The sequence below is a fragment of the Anticarsia gemmatalis genome, chromosome 23 (genome assembly GCF_050436995.1).
Source record: "Anticarsia gemmatalis isolate Benzon Research Colony breed Stoneville strain chromosome 23, ilAntGemm2 primary, whole genome shotgun sequence".
In the NCBI taxonomy this organism is placed as follows: domain Eukaryota; kingdom Metazoa; phylum Arthropoda; class Insecta; order Lepidoptera; family Erebidae; genus Anticarsia; species Anticarsia gemmatalis.
In genome coordinates this window covers 7,363,016-7,384,255 of record NC_134767.1, presented here as the reverse complement: position 1 = coordinate 7,384,255, position 21,240 = coordinate 7,363,016, and the positions used below count along the sequence as shown (strand labels likewise).

Genomic DNA, 21,240 nt, shown 5'->3' with positions numbered 1-21,240 from the left:
TTTTTGCGACTGATAAGAGTTATAATATTAGACTTCGAAAAAAGTGAGAAATATGAATGTTCCTGACATTAAAATGCTAAATGGAAACAGATGCAATGTGAATTTTCCTGAAAATAAAACAACATTAAACAAAGCATAAATAACATGAACTTATTCAATATTGTTGTTTTCAATTATTATATATATTATATAATATTATAAAGCTGAAGAGTTTGTTTGTTTGTTTGTTTGTTTGTTTGTTTGTTTGAACGCGCTAATCTCAGGATCTACTGGTCCGATTTGAAAAATTCTTTCAGTGTTAGATAGCCCATTTATCGAGGAAGGTTATAGGCTATATAACATCACGCTACGGCCATTAGGAGCGGAGTAGCAACGAAAAATGTTACAAAAGCGGGGAAAATTATGTGACGCAAGCGAAGTTGCGCGGGTCGGCTAGTAATAGATATTATTCATCGGTGGATATAGAGAAAGTGTATGCAGAAATTGCATCACGTAACTTTATTTTTGTAAAAGAACAATGAATCATCGAACTTTTAGTTCTATATTTTTGTGTTTTGTTTTTCTTTTGATTTCTGTTCTAGTTAGAATTCTCGCTGGATTTTTGTGACTGATAAGAGTTATAATATTAGACTTCGAAAAAAGTGAGAAATATGAATGTTCCTGACCTTAAAATGCTTAATGGAAACAGATGCAATGTGAATTTTCCTGAAAATAAAACAACATTAAACAAAGCATAAATAACATGAACTTATTCAATATCGTTATTTTCAATTATGAAAATATTTATCAACTGATTTCAAATCTAGACAGTATTGTTTAAAATATTCACAGTCCAATTTTGATATTATTTATTTAGTACTATAAAGGATGTACAAGGTGGACTTAATGCCAAAGGCATTCTCTTGTAGACAAACCTTAAGGTGATGCAGAGATAATAAGAAGTGGACCAAAATAAAACGAATATTTATTAGTTACAAAATTAGTATTATGATAACATTACATTTATAATTTCTCTATAATCAGACAGAAAATTGAAAATCACTGAACGCCCTTGCACTTACAAGTAACCTAACCAATTTTGGCATCAACCGCGTTGATTCAACTTTCAAATCATATGTTTTGCAAGTGGGTGGGTGATAAAACAGCGTCACTGATACGTGTCCGCCGGAGCGATGTGTCGCCGAGTCGTGGGAATTCTTTGATTATTACACACACCTACGATGTCTATTATTACTGGCTGTAACTGCATACTGAGTTAATAATATGAGAAAGAAAATTTTATGGGTTTGACGTTTTTTTCTGCGTAGTGTTAACAAATGTTCTTTATGAATAAATGTTCAAAAGAGCTCTAACAATATTAAACTTAAGTTTTTGATTATATTTTCTAGAAGAACAGACTTTCTTCATCGACTGTTTTTGCATGTTATCTGTTAGGTATAACTATTAGCCGAAATTGTCTGGCGGTGAGAAAATCACATTTATTTCAGACAAACATTTGTTTCAGAATACGAAGACCTAATAACCTTTTTCCAGTTAGACTTTCGGTCTCGAACCTGGAAAAGTGATAGATTTATATAATTATATGTATCTATGAGAATGGAAATCACATTCACCTCTGCCTAGTCCTTCGGGGAACTACAACTATGATTAAACACTGTAATGATTATGGAACCTAAAAAACATTACAGAAAGAAGATACCAACATAGTTTATAATGCAAATGAATTAACCCAAATATCCGTTTGTCGCTAACAGAATAATTGGCCGGTGGCCAAAAGTGATTATTTCGGAATTATTGACAGGGCGGTGAGTGACGTGACGTGTCAATTGTCTTGTCTCGCTCTAATTGTAGAGCGTTGTCCCTTTCGTTTCGTGTTGACAGTCATGTGACAGTAAACACACCCTAGAAAGTTAATAAAGTTGGTTTTTAGCAAGTGGTTTGAGATTTTTTTTGGATTTTCGATCTTGCGTCATGCAACACAAGAATAATCATTTACAAATGACGAAAACACAGACACAAAGACACTCAGTTGATATCTCCAGTATCTTCTTTATAAGTTTTAAATTTAACTAAACATGCATTATAGCAATAGCGAACCAACTAAGATGTTTTATTTTGTGAGAAAATACTAACAGAACTGATTGATTCTACGAATTATTTCGTTCTTACGTTCGAAATAATTCAATTCTAAATTAACGTGATATAATCCAATACAACAATTTGAGAATCGCACATTTTTTTCTTAGTAGCCTTCTCATTCTCAATATACAAGATTCTCATAAGACTAGAAAATCAATTCTCGATTGAAGAAGAAGTATCACAACTCCACATTAAGACTGCAATCCAATGCAGTATTCCCTGGCATTTAAATAGTTATTAATTACGTCGACAATTAATGTCGCTGCGACAAACATAATATATGCTGGCGACTAGTCGCACCGACGATGCCAGACAACACCTGTCTTGTAATGTGTCAGTGCGTGAAATTCATGCAGTTCATACATTTTGTGATATGAACGGGAATCTAGTTAAATGAAATTTAATTTGACCTATTAATGTCCCACTGCTGGGCAAGGGTCTTTTCCCGAACGAGGGAGGGGTAAGGCCTTTAGTCCACCAGGCTGACAAAATGCGGTTTGGACCCTCAAAAAAATTTATTAAGCAATTTAAGGTATAAACAGGTACAGTATGCGTCACTAGCGACAATTAATGGTCGCATTCAGGTTACTACAATATTTTGTGTTTGAAATAATGGTATGTGGCCATACTTTTCGTCTGACCATAAAACAGAGCTTTCAAAACTAAACCATTTTTTTCAATAAGCAAAGTCGTTTAATAACAATTTTTGGTATAAAACGATTAGTTTGAACCAACACGATTTAACCAAGTATATAAACTTTCTCATAAAAGAGAGAAGAAAAATATCCTTCATAATGCAAAAGTTATGGTCGCACGAGCTATGCAACAATGATCTTTATGTAACAGTTATTAAATTAACAACTGAAGACTGATTGCGGTTTGAATCACTGTTTATTGCCGAGGTGATAGAAATACGATCACTATTATTACGACTATTTATATCGAAATATCTTCAAAGAGATGCATTGTATTCAGGATTTTTCTTCATAGCATTTCATAACACAGAAAATATATCTTATTATCAGAGTAGCCTTTCTTGCAACTATGTTTGAGTCGGCTTCCAGTCTCACCGGATGCAGCTGGATACCAGTATTTCACATGTAGACGACGACTGCTTATTAAACCACCACAAAGCACAACCCAGTAAGCTGGGTAATAACACGATACCCTTCGGTAAGACTTGGCTGTCAGACTTTCAAGCTCTTAACTACTAAATATTTACGACTGTCAAAGATCTTCGAAAATAAAATCCGGGACCCACAATTTAACGTGTCTACTGAAACACGGAGGAATTTGATATGTATAAGATGGTCATCCATCCGCAGAACCACCTCAACATAACTTCTGCTCAAAGTATATTTACTAGAAGCAGCTAACTGATTTTAGATTCCATTCAATGATCTTAACGTGAACCAAAATGTTCCTTTCATCCTTTTACTTTTAGTTGAAACTTCAAATGAGCAAAGAACTGTTTAATATTTTGATTAAGGGGAAATAAAGTCTTCTTGTACACACTGGGCTCTGCTGGACAATTATTTTGACTCACATTGCATTTATGACTTACCTAAAAGTATTTATGAAGCCGAATAGAAGATTATTTAGATAATATTGAAGGTCTCTTAGCATACTTTAACAATTTACTCTGATCTTTGTCTTTGTTGAAGTATTGTATTCTTTCATTTCAAGGCTGGTCGCAAAATAAAATTGAATCAGAATACTTGTATATAACTTTGGCTAAAGTTCACGTAATAGTTGCGTAGGTAACAAGTATTAGTCAGACGTTTAATGAACAGCCCCACCAAAACGTAAACATCAACTTATCCGCACTACGCACTCTCAAAATATTCTATTGACAAAAACGTACACGTGCCCGCAAACCAATTTAGCTAGAACAGGACAGATATACATCCTAATACGACCCTTCATATACAAGAAAGAGATAGAGTTGCTGCATCGCGACACCATTTCAGGCGAAACTCGCATCGCGTGGAAGTTAAATATGGCCTAAGTTTAAACAATTTATGCAAGCTATTTTGAACAATATCATGCTGACGTAAGGTTGAATTTCGCTTGAACAGGTGTCGTCGAGTTATTTCTGGATTTACACAGCACCGTTGAACAAATTTCATTTCAACCGCCGAAAGTTTAAAGTGCAATATAAATACTGCAGCGGTGGAAGCGGGGCCCCGCTGTATTCACAATTTAAGGCCGTTTCCGTGATGACGACACAGGGTGCACATCGACACAGTGTGTGTCATATCCAACTGGAATCCTTCACACAAATTGTTGTTGGAAAACGCACTTATGCCCATGAGATACAATTTATAATAACACGCCAGGTAAAAAGAAGATTTGGACGACGGCTGCAAGCTGAAATAGCTTCTATGACGTGTTGATAAGATCGTTAATAGTGTGTTGGGATGTGTGGAGGGAGATATTAATAGAATGTTGCAGAATGCGCGCGAGGACCGTCTTATTTGGTGAGAGAGTCTAAACAGACTCGCGGTGTAGTACAGAAGCAGTTTTTTTCTACAACTTTATTGCTAATAGGTAGTCAACGTTTATATAATTATCACGTTTTGAAATAGTTTGTCGTTATACGAGTTGTATAATTTGAGAAGAAGAAAAATTTCAATGAACATTTTATTTCGGAATCCATAAATAAATCTCTCGGTGATATTTTCACAAATTGCCGAGCTTTCGCGGGCTCATAAATCTACTTGATGAAGTTTTTACAATTCATTAATTAAAACTATTAACCAATTTACGATCGTTTTTCGAGATACTATTGAAAATGCAGTAAACAGTACGTGTAATTCTATATATGTACGAGCGTCTATATATTCTTTGTGCTATTTACGCGTAAAGATTAGCATGAAGTTAGTTGGGAGTGGAAACTGAGTACAGACCGTATGGTTGATCTTCGTGTAATGTAAAGGAGGTACTTATAACTGGTGGTAATGTACATATATTATATTAAGATATTGTATGACTTTGTATGAAACTGAAAAAGTGTTCAGAGCTATTACCTTCTAACACCACAAAACCTAATTGTATGTACATGAAATAATGATATATTCGTTACCGTGTCTTTATTATTCTAAACACAAAATATTTTGTGAAAGAATACACGTAAACTCATTATTTGTACGATTTATTATTATTTATATTCAACAGTACCTACGCTATTTGATGTTTATTGATACAGTAATGTCCTATCATTTAAAACAAAATTCAGTTGTAAAAAAGCACCTGAAAATACCCTGAGAGACTTTCCAAGGATTGTTAGAGTCAGTTGTTAGATCAGTGGGGTGAAAATATAATTAGCTTTTTCATCAAATGTTGTGTAAACCACATTCATTACGTGGTTAATAAATCTTCAAAAATAACTAACTAAAAAACCTCCAGTACTACACCGCGAGCCACTGAAAGTTCACTTGAGATCACTAAATAAGGTGCGTACGCGACTTTACTACAGCACCGCTGAAGCCAACACAATGACCAGTATAACTTGGCCTTTGATAACTTCCATCACTAGAAGGTAGAGAGGTCTAGTTATTCTGGTTCTTTCGGTCGATAACAGATGCGCGTGGGCCATTCCCACGTGTGTTGCGTGCGTTGAATGTGTGTGGGTAGATGTTTTGTGTGTATGAGTAATATTGGGTTGTACAGTTTCTAGTTAGAGCTGTGATTAATCTGCGGTTAAAGTACCGAGAACTCGGATTAAGACTTCTGTGTAAATAGGTGTCATTGCCTATGTACTAAATCTAATTTAGATCTGATCTAGGCTTCCTAATTTTCAACTATCAAAAACTCTGTTTATGCCTGCTCTTTGTTTTTCATTACAAAAAATATTTGAATCGTCATAACAAAGACAATTTGAGTTGAATATAATCTGAGCTGAACCTAAGAAATCTCTCTGAATTCCCAATTTAAATCCCCAGCATATCCTTCAAATTACTGGCATGAGGGCTGTTATGAGAGCTGAGAGCGAGAACTAATATATCAAAAAGCGTAAATTCAGCAGTCGTAAAGTCGAGTCAAAGTTCTTATTAGGTTGAACCATTAAGTAAATTAATGTTAGACCACTTGGCCAGCGTGGTGGACTCAAGGCCTTACTCCTCATTCCGGGAGGAAACCCTTGCCCCGCAATATGTATTTATTTAACGGTAGTCTTTAAACTACATATGAAAAATAAAGACAGAAGCTTAAAAAATTGGAAGCCAGACATTAAGTACCTACTTTGTCAAAGAATTGAACCCTCGAAATCCTTCAAATTGAGATAACTAACATATTGGATATTTGAGAAAATTGCCTGGGAGCCTGGGCCTCTACGCTATTTATCAAAATTAATTATGGACATATACAAACACGTAAATAAAACTACATTTAGTTCAATTAGTAAAATAGTTATTTTCATTCTAACTAATCTTAACACACTATAAGTTTGTGGTATCTATTTTTAAAGGTTGTTTTGATACCTTCTACATCATAACCAGAGCCCATACCTACAGTTACTATTTCTTAGTTATCAACAAAAATCTTATTAGGTTATCGAATCAATAAATGGCCATTAGTCTGCAACATTATTTAAAACTAATATGACCAATAAGTTTCCACTAAAACTTATTCTAACAAGATCAATCTCACTAATCAAACATCTCTTCGAAACATAAAAGCCTAAACAAAGCTTAATCAGCTACTAACGACAAATCGTACAATCCACCAATCAATGACGTCATCGCTCAACTCCCGCGCATTATTTCAGCTTTCATACGCTTCAGTACCGCTCCACCACTGGAGCCGATCGCACGACAGTCCACGACACTCGTTCTCAAGAATTTCCTCCATCATCGATACTAAATTAGACAGTTTCTCGACCCTGGAATTTGTTAGAAAGTATTTCTGTCAAACGTTAGGAGCAAGAATTACTGGGACTGTTTTGTTCGACAGCTGTTTCTGTTGTCAGGGGATCAAAATTCACACAAACACGGTGTTAGAGAGCTGGTGATAGTTTATTGTGGTTCCAATTGGAAAATACCAGGAATTGGATTGCCAAATTGATCTGGAGATGGTGATAGTGGGTGAAAGTGGAGCACTTGTTTGTTGTGTAACATGTGATCCGGAGTGATAAGGCGTGGAAGGGCGTTAGGACTTAGAAGAGGAGGTTCGGACGAAAACGTATCTGGCCAAAATAGGACTGTGTACCAATAGGGATGTATAGAAGAAGATAATGACAGTGGAATCGTTGGCTGGACCTTGCATACGTCTGTGTTTGAAAGCAAATTGTTTTGAATAGGCGTGTATCCCGGTATTGTTTACATTGCAAAATAGATAGCAAGGTTATTTTAGTCAGATCTAACACGCAAATCCATACTTCCATCTACATTTCCAGGAATGTTGGTTGCAAATATTGGCTGTAATGTAACCAACACTTCCTCTGACATTGGCGTCGTTTGACCCCCAAGGTTCTGTTTGATGAACCAGCGCCAATGTTTGTTGTGTCTTGCCAACATCTGAATGAGTGAAATGTGAGATTTGTGCGCGTGTTCGTGTATTTGTAGAAACACCGCGTGGTTACAGACCGGCCCATTTTTGTTCGGATGCGTATTTTAGGCGACGATCGTTTGGTATATTATCATCTTGACAGGAATATGATAGAGGAAGACATTGTTAAATCTCCAAACTGGGAGCTATCATGTATCTCAGTTGACAACTTGAAAGCCACTATGCTGTACATTGTTTCCTCTCTTAGATTATAGTGATTAACACGTTACGTTAAAGCAGCAATGTACTGAATAATGACTATCAATTTGTCGTTCACTAGCTGTCAACTGAGATGCAATCTAAATCGATCAAAATTTCTTGGTGTCTGTAATTAGATTATGCTAGATTCGCTTTTGTGCTCATTCGTGTTGTTTGCAAAATCGTTTTCGTTCGGTATTTGTGTTTCTGTTTTGCATCAATTTTATCTGTGTCTTACGTTAAAACAAAACTATTGGCTGTATTACTATACTGTATAATTATATTGAAATCAAATCTTGATTCATTCTCTTACGCGCGTGTTTTCGGGAATCGGGATCGGACATGTGGTCTTATTTGTACACATCTTGTTACTGCGTACTACATACTTACGTCATGTGTTTCATCATTACCATCATATCAGCCATAACCTCTGCTAGATATAGACCTCCTTCATAAAAAAGCCATAACGCCTAGTTCTAGGTCGCCCTCATTGTACTTAAGCTGCCTTTATAGAATTTTACAAAGAACAGTTCTAGACCGCCCTTATCCAACGGTCTTCACCACCTCTTGCCGGGTCGAATAGCGTTTATAGGGATAGAAATTGGTAGATTTTGTATGTACGTTTTAACTAATTTTATTACAACTATAAGTAACGTACTTTTTTAACTGTAACTAAACTGGTGTATTACAGTTATAGCAGAGCAAGACAGATAATAAAATAGTATTTCCGAATCACAACTGATAATTATAAACCCGTAAAAGTTTATAAAAAAACGATTTTCTGACCTATTATGTTAAAAGTTCCACCCACAAATACAACCTCATTTCCGTTCTGTACTACATTAAGGCGTATTTAACGCTTGCGACTGAAAGCAATACGACAAAAACTCTCAATAATAATGTCAACTGGCAATCGAGCATTCACCGCGCGTTGCGACAAAAAATCGCATGAAAAAGTCGCATAATGTTAAACGGACGAGTAACTACACACCGCTAATATTGTTATATTGAGTTGTGGGCGACAATGTCTGAAGATTTGTCGCAAACGCAGCGGGTGATATCGATATGCGTTTTTTTGTCGCACTTTTTGTTCGTGTGAATGCGGTTTTTGGGTTATTTGGACGTACACTGGCGTGCAAATTTTGTGTAGTATTCAGTATTTGTGGATATTGAAGTTGTGTTTAGACGAACGTACAAATGCGTGAGTAGTTCGAGGTGTAAGAAATACAACTCTATATTAACCGTTTAAACCGACTTCATGTATATAGAAAAGTATTTTATGTTATATACTGTATACTCGTTACTAAACTCCAAATTACTTTTTCTATATACATAAAAGCCATTCCCGTGTCTTTAACACTAAGTATTAGGGAAACAATCAGTAGAATTGGTTGACCTGTTCTCGAGTTTTGAACTTAACAGCACATTTGATATACTTAGATATAGTAAGTAAAGCTCGCATAATTTTTACGAAAAATTTTGCAAGTAAGTGCACGCTATTTTTTTCGACTACAAATGTGCACAATACAATACAATAATATGTATTGCAAATATTTGGAGCGTGATGATGAACATCGATTGAGTTGTCTCATATCCATTCAATGTATTCAATTATTGTTCAATAAAACATCTTGACATCAATAAATGGACACCTTTTCTTATATTTATATAGTTTCATAAATGTACAACTTCGTAGTACATCGGTTTTGGGTGCAACTGCTTGATAGAGTCGTAAAGTTCAAATCCCGGGTCGAAGAAAAAACTTCTTCTTTACATATTATTATGTACATAATCACGGCTTCTTCCCAAAGGGGAAAGCAGAGACCAGAGTACGCCAATTTGCGTATTATATTGCTTCTGTATAACTATAATAAATGTCGTTTATCATTTTCGGTAAGAGTTGAACAACCAAGTTTCCCTAACCCAATACTACAATACCCGATATGATGCATGATTTTCAGCACTTTTGATCAGTAAGTATTACATAAAGAGCAAGACAATCCACCGAAAATTTGTGTAGTATTGTACTACCATAATAATTATATATAGTACTATGTATATGTTACTGTAAAAGCCCGAACGGTGGTAAATCCTAAGATTTTCCGGTATAACCTAAGATTTACCAACTCGCAATGGTAAAAGTCCGAACAATTATTTTATTTCGAACTTTTACCTATATTCACTTGATGATATCGAGATGTCGCCGGAGCCCCGCTTCGCGGGGCTCCTCCTTCTGGGTGCTTAAAAAAAAATAACCTCGAAGGCTAAGGTGGGAGCTTCGCTTCGCTCGCTCCCACCTTAGCCTTCTAACCTAACCTACCCATGTCGCTATGCCCAAAACTCCTTCTTTATAACTATGTCACAGTATATAATTATACCGTGAAATAGTTATAAACATAGTTATGAAGGAGGTTTTTTTTATATATCGTAACATAGTTTTTAAACTCTGGCTTGTTCGGACTTTTACCATTGAGAGTTGGTAAATCTTAGGATTTACCGGAAAATCTTAGGATTTACCACAGTTCGGGCTTTTACAGTAACATATATATTACATACTTTCTCGTTTCATTCTTCTAGAAAAAAGGACTAAATTACATCTTATTAACACACAATACTTCTAAAATAGTTTATAAAGTATTTACGTCTTAAATAGGGCCTTGTTAAGAATATTTATAAATAGAAAAGATTTCAAAAACCGCTACGTCTCAGACAAAATATCGCTATAATCAAACACATTTACATTACCCTTTGATCCAACTACTTAAAACTTCATAAAAAAAAATATAATAACCCATTTCAACCCCTCAAAATATTGATATTTATTTAGCCACAAGGATGATTATATTTATAATAGTGTACAGTATTTCATTGGGGATGTGTGCAAGCGCATAATATAACGGCGGGCGGTCTTTGTTGTAGTACAAAGAGCCAGTCAATTTGCCCGCTATTAAATGCTTTATAATTTGCTTTCTGGGGTTTTTCGAGTAGTTCTGAGAGTACTGGAAGAGGTGTGTGAGAATAAAAGGAATATTTTTTGAGAATATCGGTTTTATAACCATTATTTCGAGGTTTTAGCTATTCCTCATTCTGGAAAGATACTCTTACTCAGTAGTGGAGCAGAAATTAGTGCTATAGTTTATAATCATTGCTCAGTAAAGTCCCAAACTAGATATGTATCAGGTTTATAAACAAGACTCCACAACACATCTAGAATATAAAAAAAATGGTAGGGTTTTATGTCCCAATCGATCTAATGCATTTGGATAAGAAGAGAAATACAACTCATTACCAGTAAAAATTAGGAGAGGAATTTTAGAAATTCCACCCCAAATAAGGAGGTAAAATTCCAGGGCCAAGCTGCGGGCAGAAAGATAGTTGAGATATAATTCAAAACTTGGGATTTACTGGTATCTCATCTATTAACTCTATACCTTTACTCTTAAACATCTGAAGGAACCATTCAAAAATCCATTCAACATCCGGCCCCACAATGAACACATAATGTAACAGTCTGTAATAGTTTATAACAAGCTGTAACACGACCACGACGGATATAACAGTTCATATTTTGTAATTGATATTTTGTCACAAAACTTGTGTTGATAGATTTGGTTGAAGCGGTTTCTTTTGCTATTTAACTTTACCTATATGTTTTTTATTATAGCTTGCAATTGGACTTTCTTTTTGGGAGTATCTCAGTTTACGGCTTCTATATGATAGGTGTTTTAGAAATGGTTTTAGTTAGTTAGTCAAGTTGCAGGCAGTGAAATACAAAAATTTAAAATGCAGCGAAGCGATCATATTTTATATGAGTGTAAGTACCTAAGTAAAGTAATATAAGTTCTGCTCCTTCTGCCTTCATGAAGGCAAGGTGTGGTTTTAATAATCTTATTCGTAATTACCATAACTAAATGAAACGCAGCATAAGTAGATCTTGAAGAATAATAGAAGCGAGCTCTAATTATTATTTTTTGAGTAAGTATACACTACGCAAGATGGTAAATATGCCACAGACCTACATAGGGACATACATATAATTACATCTTTTTCCCATAGTGGAAGACAGAACATTGACTTCTTACAAATACTCCAAAAATGACACAAACAAATCTAAAACTTACTTTAGATAAAAAACAATGCTTTTTATTAAAAGTATTTAAACAACACTTTATCTAAAGCACTTGTACACAGAATTCTTAAATCATAATCTTAATTAACGTCCACCTCGACACCAGTTCCCACACTACTTTTCAAAATACCAGTAGTACGTCAAAAAATATTTCTAAACAAAAGAAAAGTATAAAAAAGTAAATGTTATACAAATCTATAAGCTGTGGTAGCAAATAATTACTTTCTGCTAATCCATTGGGCCACCCACCTAGGTGTTTCATAATCCTTTCATGCGAAATTGAACCTTACTTCTTTAGCAGTAAGGATTTCGGATATATGTCTGAGTGGTTTGTATGAAAATATTTGTATCAATTAGTGATGTACTGGGTTGTGGTTCCGCGTCGGTCTTTGACAATGTAACACTTGTCAAAGCTTGCAAGAAAGTATGAAATTGTATACGCGATTTGTAATTTTGTGGTTTGATGTGAAAATGAGATGAGGCTGAGGTTTTCAAAGTTTGTTATGAAATGTCATGATTGCTGGTAGTCATTTAGATGCATGCTTGATTCCTACAGCGACCCCTCTAAAACATTTCTTAAAGTCTAATTAAATAAATATAATTCATATAAAAATGTAATTTCAGTTACGAATTTATAAATATGTCAGAAGTAGGTGTATACCCCAAAATCTAATAATATCCGCCATGAAATTGTTATGAGGCAAATACAGTGTTTACAAAGATGAATCTTTAAATCTGTTCATGCCTTTTCTAAGAGTTTTACTTAAACATAATGCAACAAAAATCTGAGGGCACGGAAGTGCCCCCGCAAGTCGAGCAAAAAAAAAGCGGCACGGCCGTAACATCCTTTTCTCGAAGCAATTCGGGCTATTTTTGACACCCCTATAATTTCGTTGTGGATAAAACAAGAAGCCTGGATTTTCAGCAACTAATCAGTCATTGTATAAACACGGTATATTTAAAATTCCAGTCAATTTGAACGAGTAGTTTAAGAATGACAACTTGTTAAAATTTTGAATTTTGTCACTCACTGATTCACTGATTCACTGATTCACTGACTCACTGACTCACCGATCATCAAAAGTCTAAGGTACTTCTAGCAGACTTAGAAGCTTAAAATTTAGAATACAAATAGGGTTTAGTGTCTTAATTATGGGAAAAATTCAATATTTTCAAATTTCGGTCCAGTTTTCTAAATACACCAACTGCAAAAATAACTTTGTAATGTATGTTATTATCATGCCAATTTAAAAAAAATACCTTTAAAACAAATAGATCGACTTGGTCATCGCAAGAAAACACAAATTCGCCATTAACATTTCAGGAGCAATAACTTCTCGTCGTGCTGTGTAGTGTGATACATACTAATAATCCAATCATGCGATGGCCAGGTCGGTCTATTTGTTTTAAAGGTATTTCTTTTCAAATTGGCATGATAATAACATACGTAATAACTTAAGACAGAAGGTCCTTTAAGTAGAGACTAAATAGATTAATCGACTTGGTATTATATAGATCTCACAACTTTTTACGGCGAGACTTGAGGTTTTTACAGAATGTTTTTGATGGCATCTGTATTTCTAGTCGGATTTGCTTTGAAAACTTTCTATGTAAGAAGCTCGTCGGAAAAATAGACTTCGGTTATAACGAATAACGTATAGATATCATCAAAGTCAGTTTAAATCTTACCCTAATGTTGCATTTGTATCAGGCTCATCCACAGTTTGAGAACCACAGACTCCATTAAAGAAGCCGAAATCCATAATTTGTTACAACACACAGTAGTGAAAAGCTACCGTAATTCGATCCGTCTGTTTGTGTTATTGACATCCGGTATACAACCTTCTTGTTATACCGGAACTCTCACGAATGTAGGCTCTATAAAGGGTTTAGGAAGTTTACACTACAGTGCATCACTATTAGGTGTAGGAGTACATCTGCGTGTTTTGAAGAAATGGAGGTAAGCAGATAGTGAAAAGTACATTCGTTGAATTAGTTGGTAATTTTGCCTTGTGTATAAGTCAATTTGACTGTTTATGAGGTAGTAACGGTAAGGAATATTTAATATCACAAGTAGAAACCTGTACAAAGCATTGGTTCTATCTATTCTAGGGTTTGAATCTCGGGATGTGACTGGCAGTTCATCGACTTTTAGTTTATTTTTGGTATTCCTTGAAATTTCTATCACAAAATGCCGTTCCACAAACTGAGTTTCCTGCGTACGCAATTTGCCCAGCTTCCTTGAAGAGCATATAGAACCATCGACTCTGCAACTGTCGACTCATCACCGGTCGTGATAACTTCCATCCTTGGTAATAAAAGTGATGCAATACGTATGTGTTTCATCACATCACTTGACTATTGAGTTGACAAGCTCCTGCGCAGATGGTTGATTTCAATTAAAATGGCCACCGTATCCGAATATCGGCCAGAACATAATTCAGCACGCCTATCTTTATATGGTTATACGGTTTGTATATTACATTGAATATCTAAACTATAATATATTATACAACGGCTATATTATCTTTAGTGCTCATATCATTCTATCGTCTTCTATCGCCCATCAAACACATTTTACACCTATACACCTAATAATACCAAAAAAACCCCATGATTCAGGTGTATAAACAAATAATTGTGACAACACGTGTTAGTTCTCAACGCTGAAGGGCCCACGTGTGTGATAAACTGTTTATTGAACTGATAAGCTAAGTTAATCAGTTAGTTTAGACGGAATTGTTTATTGAGGGTTATTAAGTTGTTAATAGCTTTCATACTATTGTCATAACTTTGAAACTTTTGCAGTATGCTGAAAGAAAAATATGAATGTGAAGCGAGAAATGTATTGACTACCGGCAAATCTAAATATCAGTGCCTCGGTTGGTCAAATTGCTGTTTAATTTTTCAGGGCCTACTTGCCCAACTGAAATGACTTTTTTAATAAGTAATGTTACCTAGTATTGTAGTAATATAGTTTCCCTGTATTACAAATAGAGTTTATATAAAAACCTGACCATTATTATGACTAGCAAGCTAAGATTTAGGCTAATGTCAGATAATGATGTAAGGAAAGAAGTAAAAGGGTTTAACGCCCCTTAAAAAGTTAATCGTTTCTTATTCGTGCTCTATAATGTCTATAGACACTTAGATCTGTATTTTTTTTAATTCCATATTAAGTACTTTCTTTCTACGCTACATACTATCATAGATCCAAGTAAGTACCATAATATAATTTACTAAAATAAAATTTCGTCATAAAACATATTTTAGAACTTAAAAGTAACATACTCTTTGATACATATCGGCTCAGATTGGGCGGTGCAGTTAATCTGTTGTGTTAACGAGAGCGAGTATTATGACTATACCTTATTCACATTACGAAAAAATAAAAGGTAAACAAAGAAACCAATTTCTCAAACTTAATTTTCCTTACCCTACTATGAACATAAAAAGAAGGATTCTGTATGACATGATTTTTCACTTGCAAAAATGGTAAGTAAATAGTAATTTTAATTATTTAATATATTTTTATAGAACCATAACCATTATATATATATGCCGCGATCATAGTAAGTGGAAATCCCTAGTTTCTGCTTACCCCTATGGGAAACATGTGTAAGTATGTGTTTTATAGAATAGACAGAATATAAATTATATTAAGGAGTAAAATGAATCAAATATAATAGTTTTATATTTTAAATAAACATGGCGGGATAACCCGACCTAATTAAAAATGACCCTCTGTCATGCAAAATGGTTACTTCGGGTGTAATACTTAAGTTGACAGGATAATAAATGCATTAAAATTTTAGAATCATTGCCTTTTTAGGTTCTTTATCATGTCAAATATTTTATTAGCATAAATTTAAAAAAAATCCTTATTATAATTATGAATAATATAGAAGAATTATAAATATGTTGTTCCATTTACAAATGTAAGGGACGGACGTATTTTAATAAAACTAAGTGAGTCTTTCGCTAGGAATATTTTATAATTTATATACTTAATTATATTATTATATACTTATTTTGCAAAGACGACATTACAAGAATTTTTTCGTAATGTGAATAAGGTATAGCAAGCTAAGATTTAGGCTAATGCCAGATAATGATGTAAGGAAAGAAGAAAAAGGGTTTAACGCCTCTTAAAAAGTTAATCGTTTCTTATTCGTGCTCTATAATGTCTATAGACACTTAGATCGGTAATAAAAGTTTTTTTTCAATTCCACATTAAGTACTTTCTTTCTACGCTACATCTATACTAATATTATAAAGCTGAAGAGTTTGTTTGTTTGATTGTTTGTTTGTTTGTTGGTTTGTTTGAACGTGCTAATCTCGGGAACTACTGGTCCGATTTAAAAAATCTTTCAGTGTTGGATAGCACATTTATCGAGGAAGGCTATAGGTTATATATCATCACGCTACGACCAATAGGAGCAGAGTACCATTCTCTTATGTGATGCAAGCGAAGTTGCGCGGGTCAGCTAGTACTATCATAAATTCAAATAACTACCATAATATCATTACCTAAAATAAAATTTAGCCATAAAAATATCAAAAAATATTTTAGAAATAAAAAGTAACATACTCTTTCATACATATCGGCTCAGATTGGGCGGTGCAGTTAATCTGTTGTGTTAACGAGAGCGATACGCCGCGGCACTAATTGGACATCGACAACGCACAGGGGGTGGTCTAACTGAATTTATTTGGGGTATAAAATAGTGGTAGTAGCCGGTGTTGGGGTTGGTTTCGTTGTTGAAAATGGGTGAGTTTGGTCTTTGTTCTACTGAATTTTGGTTTTTTTTTTTTTGGATAGAAAATATTTTTTTTTTTATTAAAACGGTTAAATCAGAATACTTTTAGAATGGTTTGAGTATTTTGTGGACATGAAATCATTGGTCTTTTAGCACATTTAAAGAAATTTTGTGGACATAAAATCATTGGTCCTTAAGCAGCAATTACGATTGTTGATCGGTTTAATTTATAGCCGAAAAACTAGTCTGCTTGTTAAATAAGTCCTTTTTTATTTTCTGTGTACTAAATAGGCGCGTGTGAATTTTCCCAAATTACACTTCAGTGTTATAATAAAACGCATAAAAAATATAGTAAAAAATGTTGTAACATTTTTTCATCAACCTGTACACACCAGATATTTCACTAAGCCAATAGCAATAATTGGCGAGACACGGCCAATTAGCGGGCGTATGCCACTTGCACTAGACGGGCATCAAACCTCAGACCGGGTGGATCATTGATTGATGCATAATGATTGCGTTTGTAGTAACTGTGTGCAGTTTGGTGACCACAGTGGTTGGGTATTCGGGGTCTGAAGGTGAGATTACATCGCCATACATTTTTATTAGTTACTTGCTTGTTTTTCGACTTATGAGAGCATAAATAATGGAAAAGTAGCTTTTGAGAAGTCATTCAACCTTTTCGCTTTTTTTAGTTATTAGTCAGTTCTTTTGCAAATGTAACTGTTTTATCATCTACAGCAATTATCATCATAATATTATTCTTGCCAATTTACTCAAAATATTCGAAAAAATATTTTTTAAGCCGTTTTTGACCATAAGATTCCGTTAAGTGTTTATTTTTGTTATATGAAATGATATCGAATGAATATAATTATGTATTAATTAATATTAATTAATTGATACTCTTTACGCAGGTCACGGCCGTGGTGGACCATTACCAGGTACTCTCAGTTCAGTGGGCGGAGCAGGTGAAGAGTCCCCACCCATCTACAGACCAGGATCACAGGCGTAAGAAACCATAAAACCTTAACTTACATTACTTGTGTCTTAAAACCTATGAAAAACTATACGCAACGCTATTTACAAAATGTTGTGCTTTCTTCTCCTACATAGTTGGAAGTTTTTAAAAATAAACCGAAATAATGTCAATATCTAAAAATGCTAACATAATTAGACTAACGTGACCGACCACGTCGACGACGTCCCATACCCAGCTGTGAAAGAGTTATTAATGAATTAAGCGCACTATTCTTTTTCTTCTTCTGCTTCTTCTTCTTCATCGTATGGTTAGTGGTCAACCTAGTGTCTAAGTTGTTCAAGCCGCCCGTTGTTGACGAGGCTTAACAACTGTTATCGTAGTAAATAACAATCGGGACCGACTTTTTACGTGCCCTCTGAAGCACGGAATCGCCCAGTTCAAATACCACTAAGCGGTCACCCATCTATGGAATGACTGCGCCAAGGGTCGCTTAACCCACAGATCGTTTACCAACCGGTGAGCGCAACTGGCTATGGGCGCCTATTCTTATAATTTTATAAATCTTTCCACATACAGCTACGTCGTCTCCCAATTCGTAAAGCCCAAGCCTCCTCATCAGTATTGGGAAGAAGAGACTATGTTGAACCTGGTGCCAGAGAACAAGAACTGCTTGCTCTGTGAGGCTCAAGACTCAGGCGCTTGCAGAGCGATGCCGTCGTGCGTGTACTGTGAACCGACCGTCACGGCGCTTTGTGAGAGGAGCACGCCGTGTTTGAGATGCACTGGTAAATAGTTTAAATATTTCATTTATCTATACTTCTATACTAATATTATAAAGCTGAAATGTTTGTTTGTTTGTTTGATTGTTTGTTTGTTTGAACGCGCTAATCTCAAAAACTACTGGTCCGATTTGAAAAATTATTTCAGTGTTAGATAGCCCATTTATCGAGGAAGGTTATAGGCTATATATCATCACGCTACGAGCAGTAGGACCAGAGTACCAGTATTTTTTTTTTTACAAATCGGGAAAAACATTTGACCCATTCTCTCTTATGTGACGCAAGCGAAGTTGCGCGGGTCAGCTAGTTTATTTATAAAACATATTATGTATACTATACTGTTGCAGTTTGAATGTGGAATCAAACAATTATGACAATATGTTAAGTATAGTAGGGTGTCTAGAAAAGAGAGTCGTAAGTTAGGAGAGGTAAAGGATAAATATTAGAACCTAAATTGACTTAAATACAAGTACTTTTTAAATTAAGTGGATCTGAAGGTTTTCTTGCGTTGATTTTTGGAAACCTTGTAGGTATTTCGGGAAAATGAAAGTGAAAGCGAATTGGGTCAGAATTGAGAATAAATCGTCCCTTTTCAAGCTTTCAATGTTTAAATATCGCCGATAACTGTGTGTTTGTTCCATAGACCTAAATAAAGCTCTAATGCGTTTGAAATTCGCTACCATTACGGTCGTGATTTCAAATGAATATTAAGCAAGGTTTTTAAATACAATTTCGCTTAGTTAAACAAATTACTAAATTATAATTTAATTTCAAATTCATATTGATTTGAAGTATCTAATATTTGTTAATGTGTTTAAATTAGTTTATTTACAAATTAATGTTACAGTTAATTATTTCGCTACGTTTGGTTGCACAAATATTTTCATAAGGCGCTTACTATAATTAACAATTTCGAATATTGAACATTTTATCGAAATCCACATTTAATGGTGATATTATAATGAACCGATAATTCTTTATTAAAGTGAGCGTAATGTGCATTAAAACATATTTTTAATGTTTAAGTTTTGATATAGAACCTACACACTAATGTGTATGTCACCGATTTCGTTGTTTATATTGTGCCTACACTTTATTAAGAACCTAAACGAAATCAAACTTTTCTCAAACTATTCAATATTTCGTATATTTATTTTTTCTAATTTTACCACAACGACATTAATGATTCTTAAGGCCTATTGAAAAGAAGTGCACAGCGCGACAACTTAGGCTATTGGGTTTCGATAGTCCGATTGATAGATCTGTCTACCGAGTGTCCTTTACAGCAATTTGTATTCTTACCCTGTTATTCATAAGTACACTATAAACCTATTTTAGTTAAAAAGCTCCTTTAATATGTTTTCTCTTTTTCATTTCGCTAAGAAGTGAAAGAAACAAAACACTTTACAAGCCTTTCATAACTTCATATGTTTTTATGAATAAGAGGGTAATTGTTTGGTGGCATCTATATGATAATATTATTCTTTTTCCAGTAATAAAGAACCCATTCTTCAAATGCATTCCGGGTGAGAAGTACATGGACGAGTGTGACTCGTGCCGCTGTACCGACGGTCACAGCGGATGGTGTACCAACCAGTTCTGTGAGTTCAGGTCTTTGCATCTGTATGCCATGAAGCTGTCTGATGGAGAGTACTATTGAGAATAAAGTGGTGGTACTGAATTGGATATATTACTTACCTTTCTATAAGAAATCCTTAGTCTCTGTAAAATAGACGGGTTATTGTTGGAAGGGATAATTTTATAGGTAAGTTATGTCTATAAGTACATTAGATACATTAAATAAATAATAACTTATGTAGTTATCGATAAAAACACCCCAAACCATAGAATCTGTTTAGAACGAAATCTTTTTTAGTAAAAGGTTTGATTTGAATAGAAGATAGCCAGAAACAATAAGGATATCAATAAGCTAAGATTACTCGGCATATTATTTTGCACAGACACATCTACGAAAATGTAAAAACAATGTAGATAAAGTTCATTATTTGGAAAAGATTCTCCATACGAAGTATCTAATCTATACTTTCTATACTAATATTATAAAGCTGAAGAGTTTGTTTGTTTGTTTGTTTGAACGCGCTAATCTCGGGAACTACTGGTCCGATTTGAAAAATTCTTTCAGTGTTAGATAGGCCATTTATCGAGGAAGGCTATAGGGTATATATCATCACGCTACGACCAATAGGAGCAGAGTACCAGTGAAAAATGTTACAAAAACGGGGAAAATTATGATTCTCTTATGTGACGCAAGCGAAGTTGCGCGGGTCAGCTAGTGGTTAAAATATACGGTTAGTGAAGATTTTTCAAAATTATCTTTGTATAACTGCAAACACCGTTTGCCAATAAATTAACTGCCATTCTTTATCGTAATCTAATTAATTGTGTAGTACGTAATCCATACTGCCAGTTTCTCAACCTAAATTTAATTAATAATAGGCGTTTCTAGTTAAGTCATTTATTATAGCCGATACATTTGATGTTGGCAAAATTAATACACAAATACTTAAGCAGGTTTAGAGCAACATCCAATAATACTCCTAACAGGATACGAGCACTCAGATAATAATAAACCCTAACTTCACAAGAACGTGGCCAAAACACAGGTGTCCGTTCCCTCGCTATGATGGATGGTGTAATAACGTTCATATTATAACTCATTATCGCTAGGCATGTGGGTATAAAGTT

General features: G+C 34.5%; 1 protein-coding gene across 1 annotated transcript; it reads left to right on the top strand.

Annotated features, from left to right (window-relative positions):
• The first annotated feature begins 17,194 nt into the window (after positions 1-17,194).
• On the top strand, positions 17,195-20,215 carry LOC142983147 (uncharacterized). The gene is made up of 4 exons (XM_076130016.1): positions 17,195-17,351; positions 17,691-17,784; positions 18,332-18,540; positions 20,028-20,215. Exons 1-4 carry the CDS (start codon positions 17,285-17,287, stop codon positions 20,192-20,194), a joined length of 537 nt encoding a protein of 178 aa, XP_075986131.1. The 5' UTR covers positions 17,195-17,284; the 3' UTR covers positions 20,195-20,215.
• Positions 20,216-21,240: the final 1,025 nt, after the last annotated feature.